The sequence below is a fragment of the Bubalus kerabau genome, chromosome 3 (assembly GCF_029407905.1).
Source record: "Bubalus kerabau isolate K-KA32 ecotype Philippines breed swamp buffalo chromosome 3, PCC_UOA_SB_1v2, whole genome shotgun sequence".
Taxonomy (NCBI): Eukaryota; Metazoa; Chordata; class Mammalia; order Artiodactyla; family Bovidae; genus Bubalus; species Bubalus kerabau.
In genome coordinates this window covers 19995620-20016143 of record NC_073626.1, presented here as the reverse complement: position 1 = coordinate 20016143, position 20524 = coordinate 19995620, and the positions used below count along the sequence as shown (strand labels likewise).

Genomic DNA, 20524 nt, shown 5'->3' with positions numbered 1-20524 from the left:
TACACTAAAGGCACAGTCCGTGAAAGGCATCATCGATTAGTTGGACTTCATTAAAATTTAAAATTTCTGTATATTCAGCAAGGGGAAAGGGGAAGATAAATTAAGAGATTGGGATTGACACATACACGCTACCCTATATTGGGCTGACCAAAAAGTGCCTTTGGGTTTTTCCATAACATCTTACAGAAAACCCTGAACAAACTTTTTGACCAACCGTGTATAGAACAGATAACTATAGGAGAAATTAAGAAAGGACACCATCATGTGTAAAATTGATAACTAGCAGGAAGCTGCTATTTAATTCAGGGAGCCCAGCCTGGCATCCTGTGACAATCTAGAGGGCTGGAGTGGTGATGGAGGGAGACTTAAAAGGGAGGGGAAATGTATATAATTTTGACTGATTCACGCTGATACATGGCAGAGACAACCACAACATTGCAGAGCAATTATACTCCAATTTATAAAAATCACCCATTTATAAAAAAAAGTTAATAAGAGCCTACTCTATAGTACATGGAACTCTACTCAACACATAAAACTGCAAATGCCTACAACCAAATGCAAGGACACCCACCATTCTATTCAATCCTTAATCAGAAACTTTCCTTTAAAAAGGAAGGCAGACAAAAAGGAATAAATAATACAATATTACTTTTCTCTAGAAATAGAACTATCACACCCTAAGTAATGAAAGCAATAAAAGGCGAAGCTCCTAAGTTAGAATAAAGGTGAGTAAAATCATGTTTGATCATTTATTTTAAATTAAAAAAGCAGGATTAAAGGTAAAAGAGGACTAAAGGCTCAAACACAAGACTGTCTGGTTAAAGTATTTTTTCCTCTAATTCTAGACTAAGTTTTACTAGCTCCTTTCTCGACAAAATGTTTTGTTTCAGCTTCCTAGGCATCCACAAATCATAAATACATTCTATTTCCTCTTTTAAGAAATACCCTTGCTAAATGCTAATGGAATGAAAGGCATAAATGAGGTCAGTTACTGTTCAGTTTTTCAAAAATAAAAGAACTGAATTCATTTTTGATAAAAAGTCCTCCACTTTGGCAGACTTCAGAAATGGGGTCTTAGCAACAGGAATAAATTGAGAGTGGTTGGCAGCCAAAATCTTAGGAAAAACAAAAAAATTCACCTGCCTTGTATTTCCTGAAGTTAGTTACTAAATAGCGCCATGGAAGAAGCTGATCATGGAGAAAACATATCCCCCACTAAGAAAGGACAGAAGAGACTTTTTAACTTCTGGCAAAAACTATTCAATCCTGCCCCCCAAATAAAGCCACACAGCCTTCAGAGCTATGAATTAAAACAAAATTTATCACCAACAGCTTTCATCTGGAGACTTTACTGGATGAATAACCCTTCCTGTAATTTATTTTTGTTTTAGTTTGTGTCAAATTTAGAAGGAAAAAAGGTCTAATTTTTATTTCTCCTTTCAAAATGGAAACCATTATAGCTCCCTCTGCTTCAAAATATTTATGACTAATAAGAAGTAACTATAAAATGTTTAGAATTTTAATTTGGAATCAGAAGTTATTAACTCACAAAGACAGGAAATTAAATTTGACATTGCTGTTTTACCCCATTAATCAGGCATGTACTTAAAACTCTATGACAGTAACATGCATGCATGCATACTGAGTCGCTTCAGTCATGTCTGACTCTTTGCAACCCTGTAGACTGTAGCCCACCAGGCTCCTCTGTCCATGGGGATTCTCCAGGCAAGAATACTGGGGTGGGTTGCCATGCCCTCCTCCAGGGGATCTATCTTCCTGACCTAGGGATCAAACCTGCATCTCTTAGGTCTCCTGCATTGGCAGGTGGGTTCTTTACCACTAGTGCCACCCAATTACATATAAAACTCTAAAACTTTAATATCCTAGAATTTGTGTGATTCACATGGTAAGGAAAAAATGGTTTAAAGTTGGTCCTTGTTGATTCAGTTCAGTTCAGTTGCTCAGTTGTGTCCGACTCTTTGCAACCTCATGGACTGCAGCACACCAGGCCTCCCTGTCCATCAGACTCATGTCCATTGAGTCAGTGATGCCACCCAACCATCTCATCCTCTGTTGTCCCCTTCTCCTTGTTGACTGAAAGCATAATATTGGTAATTTTACAAAATTCTGCCCATGGAGTTCTAGCAACATGATCAGGGAAACAAATGACTCTTTCTTGGCTGTTAGAAAGCATAGAGATTTGAACACTGTAGATGTCAGAACACAGGTGAAAGTTAAAATCTTTAGATTTCTACTAATTTCAATGGCTTCCCTGGAGAGTTCAGAAACACTAAGAAAACTAACTAAATAAATAAAAGATAAGAGACTTCCCTGGGGGTTCAGTGGTTAAGAATCCTCCTGCCAATATAGGGGGCACAGGTTCCATTCCTGGTCCAGGAAGATCCCAAATATCATGGAGGAACTAAACCCGTGTGCACAACTGAGCCCACATACCTAGAACCTATGCTCCAAAACAAGAGAAGCCACCACAGTGCAAAGCTTGCACACTGCAACAAAGGTAGCCCTGCTCAACAACTAGAGAAAGCCTGCGTGCAGCAATGAAGACCTAGCACAGCCAAAAATAAACAAAATAAATAATAAAATATTTTTTAAGATAAATAAAACATGATGGAGTATTTCCATTTCAAAGATAAAGTTGAGAGGAAGAGATTGAAGAACTAGGAATATAGGAATAAAAGACTACTGGGAAAAAACAGTCAATACACTTAAACTGTTGAATGCCCTAAAATCTAAATCTATGCAATTTTAAAAATATTGTTTTATACTTTGTAAACATAAAGATATCAATTAAATATGGCTAAATCATGACTCTAAAGAAAAGTACATTTTGAAATTTGGCAAAACCAATACAATATTGTAAAGTTTAAAAATAAAATAAAATTAAAAAAAGAAAAGAAAAGTACTTTCTGTTGTGTAGCTGTCACACAGAAACCTGGCATCTTTAAATATCAAAGTGCTTAAGAAAAGACATCGACGTGCTGTGGAATAAGCCAATGTTTTCCAAATCTCATACACAAATATTTCCTTCTACTTCCATAGGAAATGGAGACAGCCAAATCAGAAAATCCAAAAGACAGTAGAAGAGACTGACTGACTGATCACTCATGAAATCTTAGATAATAGTCTGAACAATCAGTACTAGGTGTGACTCTGTAAGCTTTTCCAAATTATGTAAACACAGCTTCCTGATAAAACTTCACAAGGCTACTCTATGAGTCCAATGTGGCAGTAAAAGTTAACATGTATTGAGTGCACAGTATGTGACATGGTGCATTGCTATTCCTACGGCTTTTATGTATATTCTCATTTAATCTTTAAAACACCCTTTTGTGGGAGGTGCTATTATTATTTTAGAGAAATCTGAGGTATAGAGAAGTTAGGTAATTTGTCCAAGGAAACTCAGATGAAAAGTGGAGAAGCTCAGATTTGAACCCACGTATTCTGACTCTAAAACCCACTGATATACACTGAAATATGAAGGATCTACCCTGCCCTCAAATGTAAGCAGCATTTCTGGAATCCATTTGTCTTGTCTTATTCAGATCAAATCAGAGCCACCACCAGATGGTCAGCAAAAAAACAACTTGGGTGAGTCAGGTCAACATTTCCAAAAGAAAAACATTTCAAGACAGGATTCTAAATCATCTTTAAACAAAATAATCCAATTTAGAATAAAGTGAGGGGAGGAAATCAGGACAGACATTCCTGACGAGGCTAAGATCATAAAATCGAGGGGAACGGGGAACGGTAACCAGGGAGACTGGAACACAGAGCTTGTGACATTTAGAGAAGGAAAGTGTGTGAAACAAGTGGAGAGAGAAGAGCTCTGTTTCCCAAAACACTCACTTTAATCCAAAAAGTCATCAGATCCAAAGCATTAGTCAGGAGGCAATGACCGGAACACCCTGGTTCAGACACCAGGTCAGTCCAGAGGACTCAACACAGAGCTAGTTAATAAAGTGCAGTAAGCATAGGGAGTTTCAAGCCTTTTCGACCATGACCCGCATACAGAAAGAGATTTGACATTGTGGTGCAGGAAGCTCATACCAAAATAAGCACATAGACATATAAGCAAAAACGAAAACCCCAGTTTTCCTGAACAATGCACTCTGATATTTTCTATTGTGTTCTATTTCTTCTTTTTATTAAAATGCTTACCAAGTCTTGACCTACAGTCTGAAAACACACAGGACTAGGAGGCCAAGAGGAAGCTGGGGAACTGGCTGGCCCTGCAACTGGGATAAGAAGAGCTCAAAAATGCGTGTGGTCCATTCACTGCCCTGTGGGGCTCCTGCAGAGCACGACGAGCAGGGCATCCAGCACTGGAAGCACTGCCAGTACACACGACCCCCCTCCTACTAAATCATACTTCAACCTCCTCCACCAGCAGCCCCTTAACAACAGAAGGCTGCTTGTCCTCTGAGCACAAGCCTGACGGGGAGGCTGAGCTGTAAATATCAGGGCTTTGCTGCATCAACATTCATATCACAATGCAAGGAGCCAAGCTTCCTCTCTGAGAGTTTCCAAATAAGGCCCTGAGAGGATGGTTCAGGTGCAAAAATCGAATTCTACTTGGTACTTAAATTCCTCAGCATTCTAGGCTGCCAAACTGCCTTGTGTTTCTTTGCGTTTCCTTGTAAATAATCTTCCCAGGCTTGGTCTCTTTTACAGACTAAACAATTCAACTGCACACTCCAACCCCCGTGCTTTTTTATTGTTTTTCAGTGAAAAGCTCAGAAACAAAAGTCATGACCATTTTCCCCTATTTTGAAGTCTCTATAAATATTTTACATTCAGTTGGATTTCTTGTGGACTCCCCATCCAGGAGCAGAAAAGCTACCAATCATCTTTAGGTATTTAGCCTGGATGGAAGAAAAAAAAAAAGCCTGTAAAGAATTTGTGTTCAGGAGGCTCAGGCCAAAGAATGAAAAAAAGGTGGGGAATACAGGTGCTGGCAGTTGTCCAAGAGCTCCGGCCAAACATAGCAACAAAGGAATCTAGAAGGGGCAGAACACAGAAAGCCTTAGTTTGAGAAAATATTTTCAGGAGTGTCAAGGCTTGAGTGTAAGTGAGCAGAAAACACCCTGGAGAGTCGGCATCTACGTGTGAAGCTCTGGAAAACATGCTTGGAATGATTCTTGGTTCTCACACCTGGGAATGCAGGTAGGAGAAAGACGTACAAGGATCAGGTCACACAGGTAGGGAAGTGGAGGAAAAGGTGGGGACACGTCATCTCCCCACACCGGTTCTGACTGCACAAAAGAATCTTGATAAACTTCACCATGGTTTCCAATTCCAATTTAAAAGTGACAAAAAAATGAATTCTATTATGAAGTGAAATTCAGTTTAAAGAAAATATTTATTGATTGCATATAAGGTCTTGGGCTAGGTGCGGTGTGTCTTAGGAGATTACAAGAGAATGATGGACGAGGAGGAGGAATGAGAAGTAAGGCTGGTACAGAGACATCCATATCTAATTCCAGTGCAACAGAATGAAGGAACTGCTATCTCAGGAGTTCAAACTCAAGATGAGGAGTCAACAGATAAGGCTGTCCAGGAGGGCTGCGCCTCAGGGCATACGAGGCACACCACAGGAAGATGAAGAGCCCCAGACTCATTCTTCCCCTAAAAGCATCTGCCTACAAAGCGGGAGACCTGGGTTCCATCCCTGGGTAAGATCCCCTGGAGAAAGAAATGGCACCCCACTCCAGTACTCTTGCCTGGAAAATCCCATGGACAGAGAAGCCGGGTACGCTACAATACATGGCGTTGCAAAGAGTCAGACACGATGGAGTGACTTCACTTTCAGCCTCCCAAGCCCAAATAATATGAAAGATCTTTGGGGTCTCTCTTCTTTCCCTAAATATATTTTTGGGGTTCACCCATGTCACAGCAGAACCAGCACCTCATTCTCCTGTGCTGTGGAGCAGGGTTCCACGGTACAGATACACCACATTCTGTTTATTCCCCCACCAGGGATTAGCATTTAGGTTTCCACTTTGGGGCAACCATGAACTTCTATTAACACTCATTCACTAGTGTTTGAGTGGACATTCATTTCGTCTCTCTTGGGGACCACCTAAGAGTGAAATTGCTGGGTCATTGAGTAAATTTGTGTTTGACTTTTGAAGCAACTGGCTAACCAGCACCCAAAGAGACTGCCCCATTGTACACTTACGACAGTAATGCGTAAGTTCCCATTTTCCACATCTTTTCCAACACTTATTTTGATGATAGCTCAACTACTTGTTGTGAGGTGGTATCTCAGTATGGTTTGAGTTTGCATTTCCTTGATGACCAAGGAGTGTCTCTTACTACACTCTGGATTTCACATTCCTAGCGACCAGCGCTTAATAACCACTGATTCTGTCCAGTCAGGAGACAAACATGTTTGAGTTTCTTCCATCCTAAAAACAAAAGCAAAACAGCCCTCCTGTCTATAAAAGGTGATCTACATGGTTTTAGTCACCTCTTGGTAGCATTTGACTAGTAGAGAGAACACTTGTTTTTCCTAAAGAAAATACTAAAACCCCAGAGAAACTCCTGTTGCAGAGTTACGTTTCCAGTACTTTCAGCTTTGCCTTTTACACCTATGAGAGTGTCTTTCATGTGATCTAGTTTTCCAATTTAGTCTCAACCTTCCTTTAGATTCACTATTTCAGGTGCTAGGAAGTTCCTCTTCAAATGCTTCCTTGGATGCCACATGGGTATCTTTTTCAATGAAGAACAATGTCAGTAACAGGAACAAAAATACAGAACTGAGTGTCTATACCAGATCTTCAGCTCAGTTTAATAATTAACCCTCATCAAATATATAACATCCCAAGATGAAAGGCCCTTAGTCAACAACACTGGAAAACATCTGTAATAAATACACAACGAAAATAAAGTATCCCCTCTAGAGATAAAGCTACTCCTTCTTAAATCTCATCCACCAGTGTTCTCCTACTGAGAATTCAAACTCTCAGGCTTCACTTTCTAAAGCTACTGACTCTTCCCTCTACTCATGCAAACATCTTCTAATATAACCTTCTTTTGCCTCCTCATGAAATCTAGTCCTTCAACTCCTCTCTATTCTCACACTCAAATCTCATTAAAAATTAAAAGACATCTATGATAGGCAGAATTGTAAGCTGGTCCTCAAGATTCCTATCCCTGGTAAATACATCCTACATAATTTAAGTCTGTGGGGTAGACCAAAGAACATGATGGGTTATCACAAATCTAAAAAGAAATGATACTGATGAACTTTCAAAACCAAAAGAGACTCAGATATAGAGAAAGAATTTATGGTTGCTGGGGGAAGGATAGAAGGAAGGGACAATTAGGGAGTTTGGGATGGACATGTACACACTGCTGTATTTAAAATGGATAATGTATGACAAACCACTACAATATTGTTAAGTAATTAGCCTCCAATTAAAATAAATTTTTAAAAACTAAAAAAATTAAAAAATTTAAATGGATAAGCAACAAGGACTGACTATATAGCACAGGGAATTCTGCTTAATGTTATGTGGCAGGCTGGATGGGATGGGAGTTTGGGGGAGAATGGATACATGTATATGTATGGCTAAGTCCCTTTGCTGTTCACCTGAAATTATCACAACATTGTTAATTGGTTATATCCCATTACAAAATAAGAAACTGGGAAAAAAAGGAATATGGTGGGATATCACAATGTGATTAGGTTACTAATCAGTCCACTCTGAATTAATCAAGAAGGAGACTGTCTTGGAGGAGTCTGACTCAAACAAGTGACCTGTCTACAAGAAAGTGAAGCATCAGAGAGTTGTGCTTCTGCTGGCCTGGAATGCGAGGCAGACAGTAAAGTTGGGAGAGGAGGGGACCACGTGGTGGGGATGTGAGCACAGCCTTCAGGCACGGGAAGTGCCTGATGCCAGAACTGGCAAGGAGCAAAAAAATGATGACCTAGTCCTACAGCCTCAGGAATTTAATTCTGCCAACAACCAGTGAGCCTGAGAAGACCCCAGATCAAATAAACCCCAGCTGACTTGACTTCAGTCTCATGATACTGAGTAGAGAACCCAGTCAACCTGTACCCAGACTGACCCAAAGACACTGTGTGATAATAAATCTATGTAATCTTAAATTGCCATGTTTGTGGTAATTTGCTACCCAGCAAGAAAAAGTCAATACGATCATTTAAAAAATAATATCCTCCTTTCCACTTGGGTCAATTCCAAAACCTGTTCGTCAGCTGATACAATCATATTGGGTTGGCCAAAAAGCTAATTTGGGTTTTTCTGTAAGATCATACAGAAGCATGAGTATTTTCACCAGAGGCTGGAAAAAATTTAAGCCAACAAGAGCATTTATAATATAATTACAACTAGGACACACTATTCACAGGCATGGCTAAATGAAAACTCCCTAATCCTCTTACAGTTCTGGCATCAACAGTCATGTAAATGCTACAGTACCTCGATCCTCCAGTGGGTTGCCAGCAAGGTTAATCGTGTGCAGCCCTGAAGTGGGATTATGTGCTAGAGCACTGGCCAGTTTTTGTGCAAAATCTCTGCAAGTAAACAAACATTAAGACACAATGTGTAAAGCGACTCAACTAGAAAATTTAATGCTAGAATAGCTAGAGTGAAATTTAAAAAAAGGAGGAGCCTTTATAGTATTAACCTATATATCATATTTGTTAAGAACCAATCTTTACAATTAATCTATATATCATATTTGTTAAGAATCAATCTATGTTCACGAGTACATTTCCTCATTAGAGAATCCGTAAAGTCATAGTCAGAATATGGTTCATCTTGATCAGTCCAAACCTCATTCCAAAGAAAAATGTGTAATTGCTCCTTTAAAGACACATTAAAGAACGCTATTAATAGTACTTTTGGCCCTTCTGTGACTTAAATCCTGAATTGAATTGTTTTTCACGAAAATCGCAATAGGCTATTCCCTATATCAGTTTTAATTTCATGCAATACTCAGGAAGGCAGAAGTGACTGCCCTAATTGTTGAATTTGAAGGCTATATTTGCTAGCCCTATATTTTCAGTTCAGTTCAGTTGTTCAGTCATGTCTGACTCTTTACAACTCCATGGACTGCAGCATGTCAGTTGTCCATTACCAGCTCCCAGTTTGCTCAAACTCATGTCCAACAAGTCAGTGATGCCATCCAATCACCTCATAGTCAAAAGCACTATTTTAGGTGTGTTTAACTTAAAATAATGTGTTAAGTGCTATGACTATGAAACTGCCAAGCCTCCTCACTTAATAGCAGTGACGTCTTTACTCCAGTGGGTTCGAAGTCGCATGCCCCTAGTAAGGCTTGAGTATTGTTACTGAATCACACTAGATGAAGATTATTTAAGTGTGAATTTGAAAAGGGAGAAAAATGGATGAAACAGATCAAAGCCAAACAATAACATCCTATGAAATGTGCCACTACTATGACTATGATTTATGATTAATGGTACCAGTAAAAGCTAACACATAGCATCTCTAATATGAAAGATTTTGAAACTTTTCTCAACACTTTCCATGTATTAATTCATTTATCCTTACAACTGTAATTCTATAAAGTAAGCACTATTATCATCAATTTAAAAATGAAGAGACTGAGGTACAGAGAACTGAACCAACCTGCCCAAAGACATGAGGCATCTGACCCAAGAGTCCATGCTCTTAAGCATTATCCTTATATACCCTCAAAGATACCATGTGACACACCACAAAAGAAGATAAAATCCTTGACCTTTGTAATAATAATGGGGACCACAGGGACTTTTTTTTAAGATGAGAAAACACTATACAGATGATATCATTAATTTTTTTCTCAAAACCATATATTAATTTTAGAAGAAAGGGGAAAATGTTTTAAAGCAACACATCCATACATTCAGGAAAATACTCACGTTCTAAGTCCAGCATTTTCCAACACCAATTCTTCCAGTCGATTGGACCTGCTCACCACCCTCAAGATCTGTTCACAGACATCAGTGGACTGTAACAGAAAATATTCTTTGACCATATCGTAAGTCAGAATACGACCTCACTTCACCATCATAAATCCTTGCAGCTACAAAGCTTTAAATAAATCATTCATCCAATCAACATCCCATGAGTTGACAACTACTCCTACACATCCTGCTGATGAAGATTCAGGGAACACAACAACATAAAGGAAAAAGTCCCTGCCTTCCACAAAGATAGCACCCAGAAGGCAATCAGACAAGAAGGAAATACACAATTATGACAGGAAAATAGGCATTTTGGCTATAGGCACACAGATTTCATGCAATCCTGGGAAAACCAAAAGAAATCCCCAAGAAAGTGATACCCAAAATAAAAACCAAAGACTGAGTGGTAGTGACGATAGTGATGAGGCTGATGATGAAACTCTACTTATTGAGTTCTTGTCATACGCCAGGCCCTGAGCTAAGCCCTCTATGTGCATTTCATTATAAAGCTGTAAATTATTATTATTCTTTTTATAGATAACATTTAAGGATCTCATGTACTTTAAAAGAGAGGCTGAATAACCACTTGAGAAATGTTAGGTGTTACAATGTTGCTACTAGTAATCTTTAAACTAAGGTAAGGAATAAGAAAGACTTTAATAATTAATCATCTCATGTTAATAAACCTGTTTTAAAAAATTATGTAGTCATAAACTCATATCTTTCAAAATATTTTAAATGCTTAGGATATAACATTAAATGAAAATGCATAATTAAAATGAAGTGTTTAATAAAGATTACAGTTATTGAAATGGCTAATATATGCAGCCAAAAAGTCTTGAGGGGACTATGAGAAATCAAGAGTTGTGCCCTGGTAGAACTGTGCATAATTTTCTCTTTTAAATTTTTACCTATTAATGCTTTATATTTATTTATATCCTGCCTTATTCCAAAACTAAACTTAAGGTAGCTCCTGACCTTAAAATTATTCAGACATTGAAAAGTGATTTTTAAATGTCATCATAATTTAAGGTCTCTTTAAATCTTTTATGTTATTAAAAGAGAGAGAGAGAAATCATTTTCTGTGGTATAGCATACAATAGAGCAGTTTCTTTTCTTGAAATAGTACATAAAATACTATAGTTCTTTATCAGATGATGAATATCCAACTGGCTTAACCATTATTGGAAAAGTATAAAATGTAGCACAAATTCTCCAGTCAAGTAGCCTTTAGAAAAATGACTTGGAAAACCACCAAGAGGCACAGAATTTAAAGCTTTTATAATTCTCGTGTCCTGCTTGATTCCTCTGGGTTTACAATGTTGCCTTCATACTATTCCTGGGTTTCTAATGTGACCCACAGATTGATGAGGGGAGAGGAAAATTAATTCCAAGTGACCCAATGCCTGCAATTTATATTATGCTGACGGTGGTGATTTTCAAAATGCTGACCCCTTATTAGTACCCTTCTTTGCCTTACAGTATACAACTAGAGGAAATGATCTTATTCTGTGTTATGATAAAAGGTGATTACTCAGACATGTTTTTGTGAAGATTATTCTAATTTCCAGAAATAATCCATAGTATCATCACCTTTCTAGGGCTACCTCAGAGCATCTAGAAAAGTAATTTACCAAAGCTGAGTTGTGAAGCAAGGCTTTCATCTACTCATTGGAAATTATTACTGTAATTAAAATTTATTAAAGAAAATGTAGGAAAAGTGTGTCCAACTTTTCTTCAACATGCAAGTAGGGGAGAGGTGTGATAAGTCGTTCATGATCACATTAATTTTGCTACCTTTTATTAAATGCCAACTACATGAAAAGTGTTATTTGCATATATTTGTTATATGCAAAGAATATACATGGATGGATATTTTAAAGAGATACACACACAAACTTGAACACCAAGAAAATGTTACCATTACAGTAGTCTTCCCCAAATGTCTTATTGCATGTTCAGCACTTTGTTTACAGATTTAAGGAAAAGTTTTTTTTTTTTTAACAAGTTAATATGATAACTCTCTAAGAGCTTATATTTATTTTAAAATCAAATGTATAGCATGAAAACTGGAGAAATTACTATAAAATTACAAATGAACTAGTCCAAAATAAAACAAATACGGAAGTTTGAAACTGAGAGGAACCACATACCATATCTGGTCCAAGCACATAATTTTTAAAAGATTTTAAAAGACCTAATGATGCTCACTGACTTGCCTAAATGATAAAAAAGAGAATTGAGCAAAATCCCAATTCTACTGCGATTTTATGAGTCCAGAACCTTGGCCCTAATTGTGTATTTGGTAAATTTTCAAAAACAAACAAACAAAAAACCCTCTATCCTTCTACTTAAATTTGGAATAGTGACTGCTAACAGACTTCATAAGATCAGCATAAAGCATATAAGTCACATTTTTCCTGTGGGACAGTAAGCACAGGAGACTTCTGTTGTGCGAGAAGCAATTTTAATAACCCAGAGAATTCATATAACTTGAGAAGCCCCTTCTTTTTACACTTTGTAAAAAAGCTGAAGAAGGTGTAATGCATTCCTGTGCCTCAAATAAACCAAGTATTAGAAAATGTTTCAAGATTACATATTGCAATAGCTATCAAAGGAAAGTATCATTTCTTTTTAACTTTGGGTAACAAACATGGAGAAACTGCTAATCTCTTTGAAAACTTGCAGAGAGATATCCCAAAGAGTATTTCTCATTTTTAAATACTAAGCATTAAAAATAGACACATTTTCATTTTTGTGTTTAAATCTGTTAGTAGAAAAGCAGAGAAGGCAATAATCCTCAAATCCTGTCTTCCACTTCCCACCATCCCAGGGCATCCATAAAAGCACACAGGCACGTACATGCTTTGTCTGGCCAAGACCGAAATAATTACGTGCATGTTTTCTTTCCTAAACACCTAAGGCGTTTAAAAAAGAGATGCTGCCTGGGAGGAATAACGATAGAACAGCAGCTCCAATGGCCTGATGCCAGTGATTTCAGATAACTTCCAAAAGAGGGATGTCCACAGCTTCCTCAGAGCTCTCTTGTGCCCCATTTTGAAAATCACAGGCTTAGGTGAACGTCTGAATAAGCCAGGAAAACTAACTTGGTAGCAAAGCATTGTTCTCTCTGATCCCACAATCCCCGGGCTAATCTACTTCTCATTCCTCGAATGGCTCCCCTCGCACACCTGCAATCTCTGTTGGCTCAGCCCTGCAAACGGTCCCCATCCCTGCAAACAGCAAATGAGAGGCTTCTGTTCCCAGGTCTCCCATCACGGCTGTCTGCTCACTCACTCCCTGGGGTCACCATCCGTACTTCCATCATCACTGATCTGACACCCGCCTGTTTAGCTGATACAGTTTCCATAATTCATGCTCCCCCATTTGTTCACTTCTCAGCCTCTTTGCTAATCTGATTGTGAGGATGGCAATGACAGCTGACAGTTGTGAAATGCCTGTAGTACGTTAGACCTTGTGTTAGAACTTCCATATAAATTATTTGGGCTTCCCAGGTGGCAAAGAAGTAAAGAATCTGCCTGCCAATGCAGAAGCAAGAAATACAGGTTCAATCCCAGGAAGTTTCCCTGAAGGAGGAAATGGCAACCCACTCCAGGACTCTTGCCTGGAAAATCCCATGGACAGAGAAGCCTGGCTGGCTATAGTCCGTGGAGTCACAGAATAGGACACAACTGAGCATCGCCACTATATATATAATTTATATATATAATAATAATATATATATATTTATAAAATTTATAATTTTATATATTTTATATATATAAATATAATTTACTCATCTCAATAACCTGCAAATGAGTTACATTGCTGTGTCCATTCATCCATTCAACAAAAGTCATTTGACATCTGTTGATTAAACCAGTTTTTACTGAGTAGCTACTATGAGCCACGTACTTTGATAAGCACTGAATGGAGATAAATAAGACATGAGTTCCAATTAGCTCCCAGTAACAGGGATATAGGAAACAGAGGCCCTGGAAGATCAAATAATGTATCTAAGGTCACATAGCCCTGTAATAAAGAGTCCAAATCTGAAACCCAGATTTGTTTCTAAGCCCACATTCTTACTGTCAACCACATTGGCTCTTAATAATCCCCAAATGAGTTCCACCCAAGTTTATACCTATAACGCCTTAAGCCACTCACACCCCAGGCAAGTTCAGCAGTCTGGCCACCAGGAAATCTCAACCTTCCACTTTCAACAGATCCAGGTCTCATTCCAAATCCTATCTCTTCACTTGGAAATTTTTTTAATTTTTTTCAAATTTTTAAATTGGAAGATAATTGCTTTACAATGTTGTGTTGGTTTCTGCCATATAACAATGCAAATCAGTTATAACCATAAATATCTCCCCTCTCTCCTGAGACTCCCTCCCACCACCACCACCCCTAACTTACCCCTCTAGGTCATCACAGAGCCCCAGGTTGAGCTCCCTGTGTTATATGGCAGCTTCACACTAGCTATCTATTTTACACATGGTAATACATATATGTCAAAGCTACTTTCTCAACTCAACTCAACCCATCCTCTTTCCACCCACCCCCACTATATCTACAAAACCTTTACGTCTGCATCTCCATTCCTTCAAAACTACAGTGAACTATCACCTCACCCCAGTCACAATGGCCATTATCAAAAAATCTACAAACAACAAATGCTAGAGAGGACGTGGAGAAAGGGGAACCCTCTTGCACCGTTGGTGGGAATGTAAATTGATACAGTCACTATGCAGAACACTATGGAGATTCCTTTAAAAACTAGGAATAAAACTGCCATCTGACCCAGCAATCCCACTACTGGGCATATGCCACCCTGAAAAAACCATAATTCAAAAACATACATGTACCTGAATGTTCACTGCAGCACTATTTACAACAGCCAGAACATGGAAGCAACCTAGATGTCCATCACTCAGAAAAGCTTAACCCCCTAGTTTCTATCACCTCTGAAAGCTGGAGACTTGAATGTTAAGAGTCTCCATTAAAACATCTAAATTATCTCCCATGCTCAAATGAAGCAGCAGAAACCTAACTCATGGATAAGCTTCTGTCCAAATGGCTGCTTTGAAATTGTGGGGACAAAAAAAAAAAACAAAAAACAACCCAACAGAGCATCTTATTTCTACTAATAAAACAGACCAAAACTTTGGCTCCCCCATGTCTTATAAAAACTAACAGATTTCACTTTGATTTCATTTTGCTTACATATAAATCTGCCCAAAACCTCATCTAGAAAATTAATGGTAGCTATCAAAGCTCCAGACCAACTCTACCTTGGTAATGTTTTCCTAAATTCTCAGGAAGGGAAGCTTTGTGGAGATGGAATGCAAGATAGGAACATAAAATCTGCTATTTGCAGCTGTGCAAATGTAACTTTAATAGTTTTTGCCAGTGGAATGAGGGTATACAGACGGCTCCACTAAATGTGCCTTTCTGTTCATCATCTAAAATTGCCTGAAGCAGCTGAAAACATGAGGAAGTACTTTTCTGAAGCATCTCCCATTACAAACTTTGTAAAATGTTCTGCAGATCATTTATAGGAACATATCTCCCTAGAAATAACATGTATTCAGCTCACCAGTATCGTTGAAAAACAAATATGTGTCTGTTTTTTGTTTTTTATAATTTTCAGGTTTTTGAAATTCAGCAAAGCTAAGCAACATCTTCAATTACTTACCAGTTTTAGATCCTTAGAGGATAGCTTAGTGAACCACTGATTGTATTCCAGAGCAGCAATGATAGGTATTAAGTCCCTAGAAGTGGAAATAACAAAATATATGAACATCTCTTACAATAGCCATATTGATGTCTGATTTTTAATCCATAACATCCAAGTTCACTTGTTAATTTCTATTATTTACAAACACAACATTCAGCTAAACCCTAAACAACAATTACATACTTTAGGACAGACCTTCAGAATGATATAAACAGAACTCCTTAAAGTTGAAGATAAATTACCTCTATGGACCCTGATGTCTATTTCCAAAGGAAAAGAGGTTGGTAGCAGTGTTTGCTTAGAGACCCTCCTTGCTCTAAGAGATAGCTTAAGTCTAATTCCATACTGCTGCTGCTAAGTTGCTTCAGTCGCGTCTGACTCTGTGCGACCCCATAGACGGCAGCCCACCAGACTCCCCCGTCCCTGAGATTCTCCAAGCAAGAATGCAGGAGTGGGTTGCCATTTCCTTCTCCAATGCGTGAAAGTGAAGTCGCGCAGTCATGCCCGACTCTTAGCGACCCCATGGACTGCAGCCCACCAGGCTCCTCCGTCCATGGGATTTTCCAGTCAAGAGTACTGGAGTGGGTTGCCATTCCTTCTCCCAATTCCATACTAACAACTCTTATTTCTTTACATTGCTCCTTCATAAATCCTTCATCAAGTATATCATATGCTCTCTGGCTAGAGGAGTTTATATGGCAAGCAAGGACAGTACCAGTCTTATAATAAGTCACATCAGATGGGATCCCCAATGCTTATTAGCAAGCATCCTACAACCATTTGGTATCTTTCTTGCAGTTCTTAGTACTGATTATACACATGAGATAGCCCAAGTGTTTTTTTGTCGCTTGGGTTTTTGCTTTTTTGTCTTACGCGTCATACAAGTTCTTCAGCCATGGAGTGAAGCTATTCACGTCAGAGATCAGCCACCACACTATCATTCCAGCCTGACCTCTACACAACATGCCTCTCACTCATGCTCAAGCCAAAAAGTAGACAATTCACTACTCAAACATATCATGCAGTTTCACAACCAGAATTATCTTTTCCTGCTGTGTTCAGCTATGAAAATCCATGTATCCTTCAATGCCTATATCATAATCCTCTCCTCTATAAGTTCCCCAGGTCACCACCACCAGCGCATTATTTACACCTCTGTTTAGCATTTATTTTATTCTGCCTTATAGTATAGTTTGATGTTTAAACATCTATTCCTTATAACCCCAGGTTGTAAGTTCTTTGAAAGCCACGTCCCTGTCTTCTTTAGATTTCTGGCTACAGGGAAGCAATACCAATTTTATCCTCAGGGCATCACAAGTAGCAAAGGCACAAATTTTTACTGAAACAGAAATGAAAGGCAGAAAGTGGAAAGAGAGCTGTAAAATCACTACTTTTTCAAACTTCAAGGTACCAGGCCCCATGATAGGCATTTTACATAGACCAACTCATTTAAATCTCAAAACAACCTTAGAAGGTTTTATTGTTTGCATTTTACAGATGAAGAAACAGATGCTAAAAGACCTCCAGTGAAACTGTAGGTCCCTTTGGACACCACTACAGTCAAAACCCAGCTTCTAAAGCTCGTGTGTGTAGTTTCATCAGATTTGCTTTAAAAGGTGAAATGAGCATCCACAGGTGGTAAAAAAAAAAAAAAACCGCCAAAGAATTATGCCATCTTTTCCAGCAAAAAGCCTCTTTATTAAGCTTGCTAAGTTTTACATTAAAATAAACAAGTTTCAAATTAAAAAACAAGAACAACTACCCTTGCCATAGTTGTTTTAGGGTCTCCACTCTCTCGTCTCTCTCCACCAACCAATTGCTCAGAACAAGTCTCGGCATTTCTCCGTGATGTCTAATGACAGTTGTAGCTTCTCTCAGAGTGAATTCCACCTTATAATACAGGGCCCTCAAAGCCCATGTTATCTGAGAGTCCTCTCCCTTACTTCATCACTCAGGAATGATAGCAAATCATTCTCACTGCATCTCCTTTTGTGGATTTAATGTCAAGTAGAGACCAGGCTTCAGAACCTCTTTATTGTGTGTTATGTCACCTGATGAGATTTGAAGTACAGCTGGCTTTTGTCATAATGAATTCATTTTCAGGAGTTAAAGAGCACATCATTAACAGGATCAGGTTTCACGTTAATGCAGTGGATAGGCAGCATCATCCTACATATGACATGTAAAAACCTTCAAAATATTCTGGTACACTCAAAGTCAAATCCAATTCTTAATGATACCAGAAATGCTTGGAGTACAAGATTCAATTTTAAAAATACACAGCATTCCAGGTGCATATTTGTGTGATCAGAGTCAATGAGCGTAACTGGTAAAAATGACATATAAAATAATAGACATAAATGCTCACAAATATAGACACTTTTTCCCCCCAGAAGAAAAATACAGCAAAATGTTATGCAGACACCTTGCCTGGGTGGTAGCATTAAAGATGATATGAATTTTTTTGAACACAAATCTTGTACTATATTTTCAAATTTGTCTATAATGATCCATATTCATAACCTAAAGGAATTATAAAACTATGTCCTACGGATGGTATAAAACTTTGTTATAGCAAAAACTGTCCACAAAAATGATGGGACTCATGCGTGTTGGCGTGGTCTGCCCACAACGTTTCTCTAAATTATGTTAATGCCTAGGCTTTTTAATGTCAAAAATAAATTAGAAAAAGACAAATATACATCATAATTCATTCAATAAACATTTATTGAGTACTGCTAAGTCCTGGGTAGGGATATTAGGCTCTGAGGGTTAAGTGATGAATACAAGCAATTCTTTGTCTTCCAGTGGAGGAAAGACCTCAGCTATCTGCAGCACCACAGAAAAAGCGAGCATGTTCCAAGTGCCCTAAGACCATCGGAGGACGTAAATACTTCAGCCTGGAGCAAATGGGGAAGGGTCTGCAAGGTTTGAGAGATAGGGACGAGCCAACCAGTCAGGGAAAGGGAAATAGAGTATTGTAAGTAATTAGGAAACAGGATGTGCAAAGTCGGGCTTCCCAGGTGGCTCAGCAATAAAGAATCCACCTGCCAATACAGAAGACACAGATTCGATCCCTGGGTCAGGAAGATGCCTGGGAGAAGGAAATGGCAACCCACTCCAGTATTCTTGCCTGGAAAATCCCATGGACAAAGGAGCCTGGGGGCTACAGTCCATGGGGTCGCAAGAGTCGGACAGGACTGAGTGCCTAAACAATAAAAACAACAACAACGTACAAAGGCAGAGGAACCCGAAAATGCGCAGCAACTCCATTCATTTGTTCAATGAGTGCCACCCACTGTGTATGAATCACTGGACTGAGGCAACAATGAACATGGCAAGATGGTCCCTCCCCTTGTGATACTCACCACCTAGCACAGCTTAGCAAAACATAAAAGCAACTATAATAGAGTGAAATAAACCCTCTGCTATAGAGCAAATATGCAGCCCTACAGTGCAAATAAGAGACACAATTATGAAAAGACTTCAGTCCCTTATAGGAAGTGTGTGAGCCTTCTAGATGAGAAACACATTACCATCCCAGAAGAGATGGTCAACAGAGCAAAGAATGGCTTAATCGAAGAGTTTTTAGATCTGACACCAAAAGCATGATCCATAAAAGAAAAAAATAAATCAACTGGACTTTATCAAAATCAAAAACTTTTACTCTGTAATAGATGCTATCAAAAGAAAGGTAAGATGACCATATTCTGGGAGAAAATATTTGCAAATCTCATTTCTGACAAAAGACTTGTTGCTCAAAATGTATAAAGAACTCTCAGAAGTCCATAACGAGAACAACTCAGGTGTTTTAAATGAGCGGAAAGATCGAAACAGATACTTCATCAAGCAAGATACACTGAGGGTAAATAAGCACATGAAAGATGCTCAAAATTATTAGCCATTAGAGAAATGCAATTTAAAGCCAAAATAAGATGCCACTGGAAACCTACTGAATTGCCTTTTTTTTTTAAAAAAGTGACAATGTTAAGTGCTAACCAGGGTGCAGAGCAAATGAAACCTCATACACTGCTATTGGGAAAGCAAATGGCACGCCTCAAGGTGGACAGCAGTTTGACAACGTCTTATTATGAAGTTTTATGTACACTTTTACCATTGTTGTTTAGTCACTAAGTCATGTCCAACTCTCTTGCAACCCCATAGACTGTAGCCCAACAGGTTCCTGTATCCATGGGATTTCTCAGGCAAGAATACTGGAGTGGGTTGCCATTTCCTTCTCCAGGGGATCTTCCAGACCCAGGGAATGAACCCACATCTCCTGCATGGGCACACGGATTCTTTACCACAGAACCACCTGTCCATGGGGTCACAAAGAGCCACACATGACTTAGTGACTGGATGACAAAAATAAAGACATACCATGATTCAGCAATCTCAATCCTGGGTATTCACCCAAGAGAAATAAAGACTTTCATTTATATAAAAATGTATGTATTATTGTTCATAACAGCTATATTCATAATTGTCAAACACTGGAAACAACACAGATGGAGATGTCCACCAGTGTCGCCGTGTGACACCAGGTCAGACAAGGTAATCGTGTGACGGCTGCCAGCCCACTCTCCCTGTGCCTGTCTCCCTCACCCTCTGACTAGGTCCCACTTAAACAGAAAATACACAAGATGTGATGTAACTAATTTCATTTCTGAGAGTTCATTTTCCAGGATGGCCTTCTTAGAGCACAGTTACAAGTGAGCACAGAAGCAAATCTTAGATAAAGACTCAATTTGCATTCACATGTTGTACTGATATCACTGCACTGCAAAGAACTCCCTGGGTTTCCCTGACAGCATCTGTGTTGC

General features: G+C 38.7%; 1 protein-coding gene across 9 annotated transcripts in view; it reads right to left on the bottom strand.

Moving 5' to 3' along the window:
- Window positions 1–20524, bottom strand: part of CARMIL1 (capping protein regulator and myosin 1 linker 1) — a 321864-nt gene that overhangs the window by 124702 nt on the left and 176638 nt on the right. For all 9 annotated transcript variants that reach the window (XM_055570803.1, XM_055570804.1, XM_055570809.1 and 6 more), the window contains 3 exons: window positions 15660–15735; window positions 9917–10005; window positions 8469–8563 (listed from right to left, as the gene is read on the bottom strand). In XM_055570803.1, the coding sequence (XP_055426778.1) occupies window positions 8469–8563; window positions 9917–10005; window positions 15660–15735 (260 nt within the window). The remainder of the gene's footprint in view (window positions 1–8468; window positions 8564–9916; window positions 10006–15659; window positions 15736–20524) is intronic.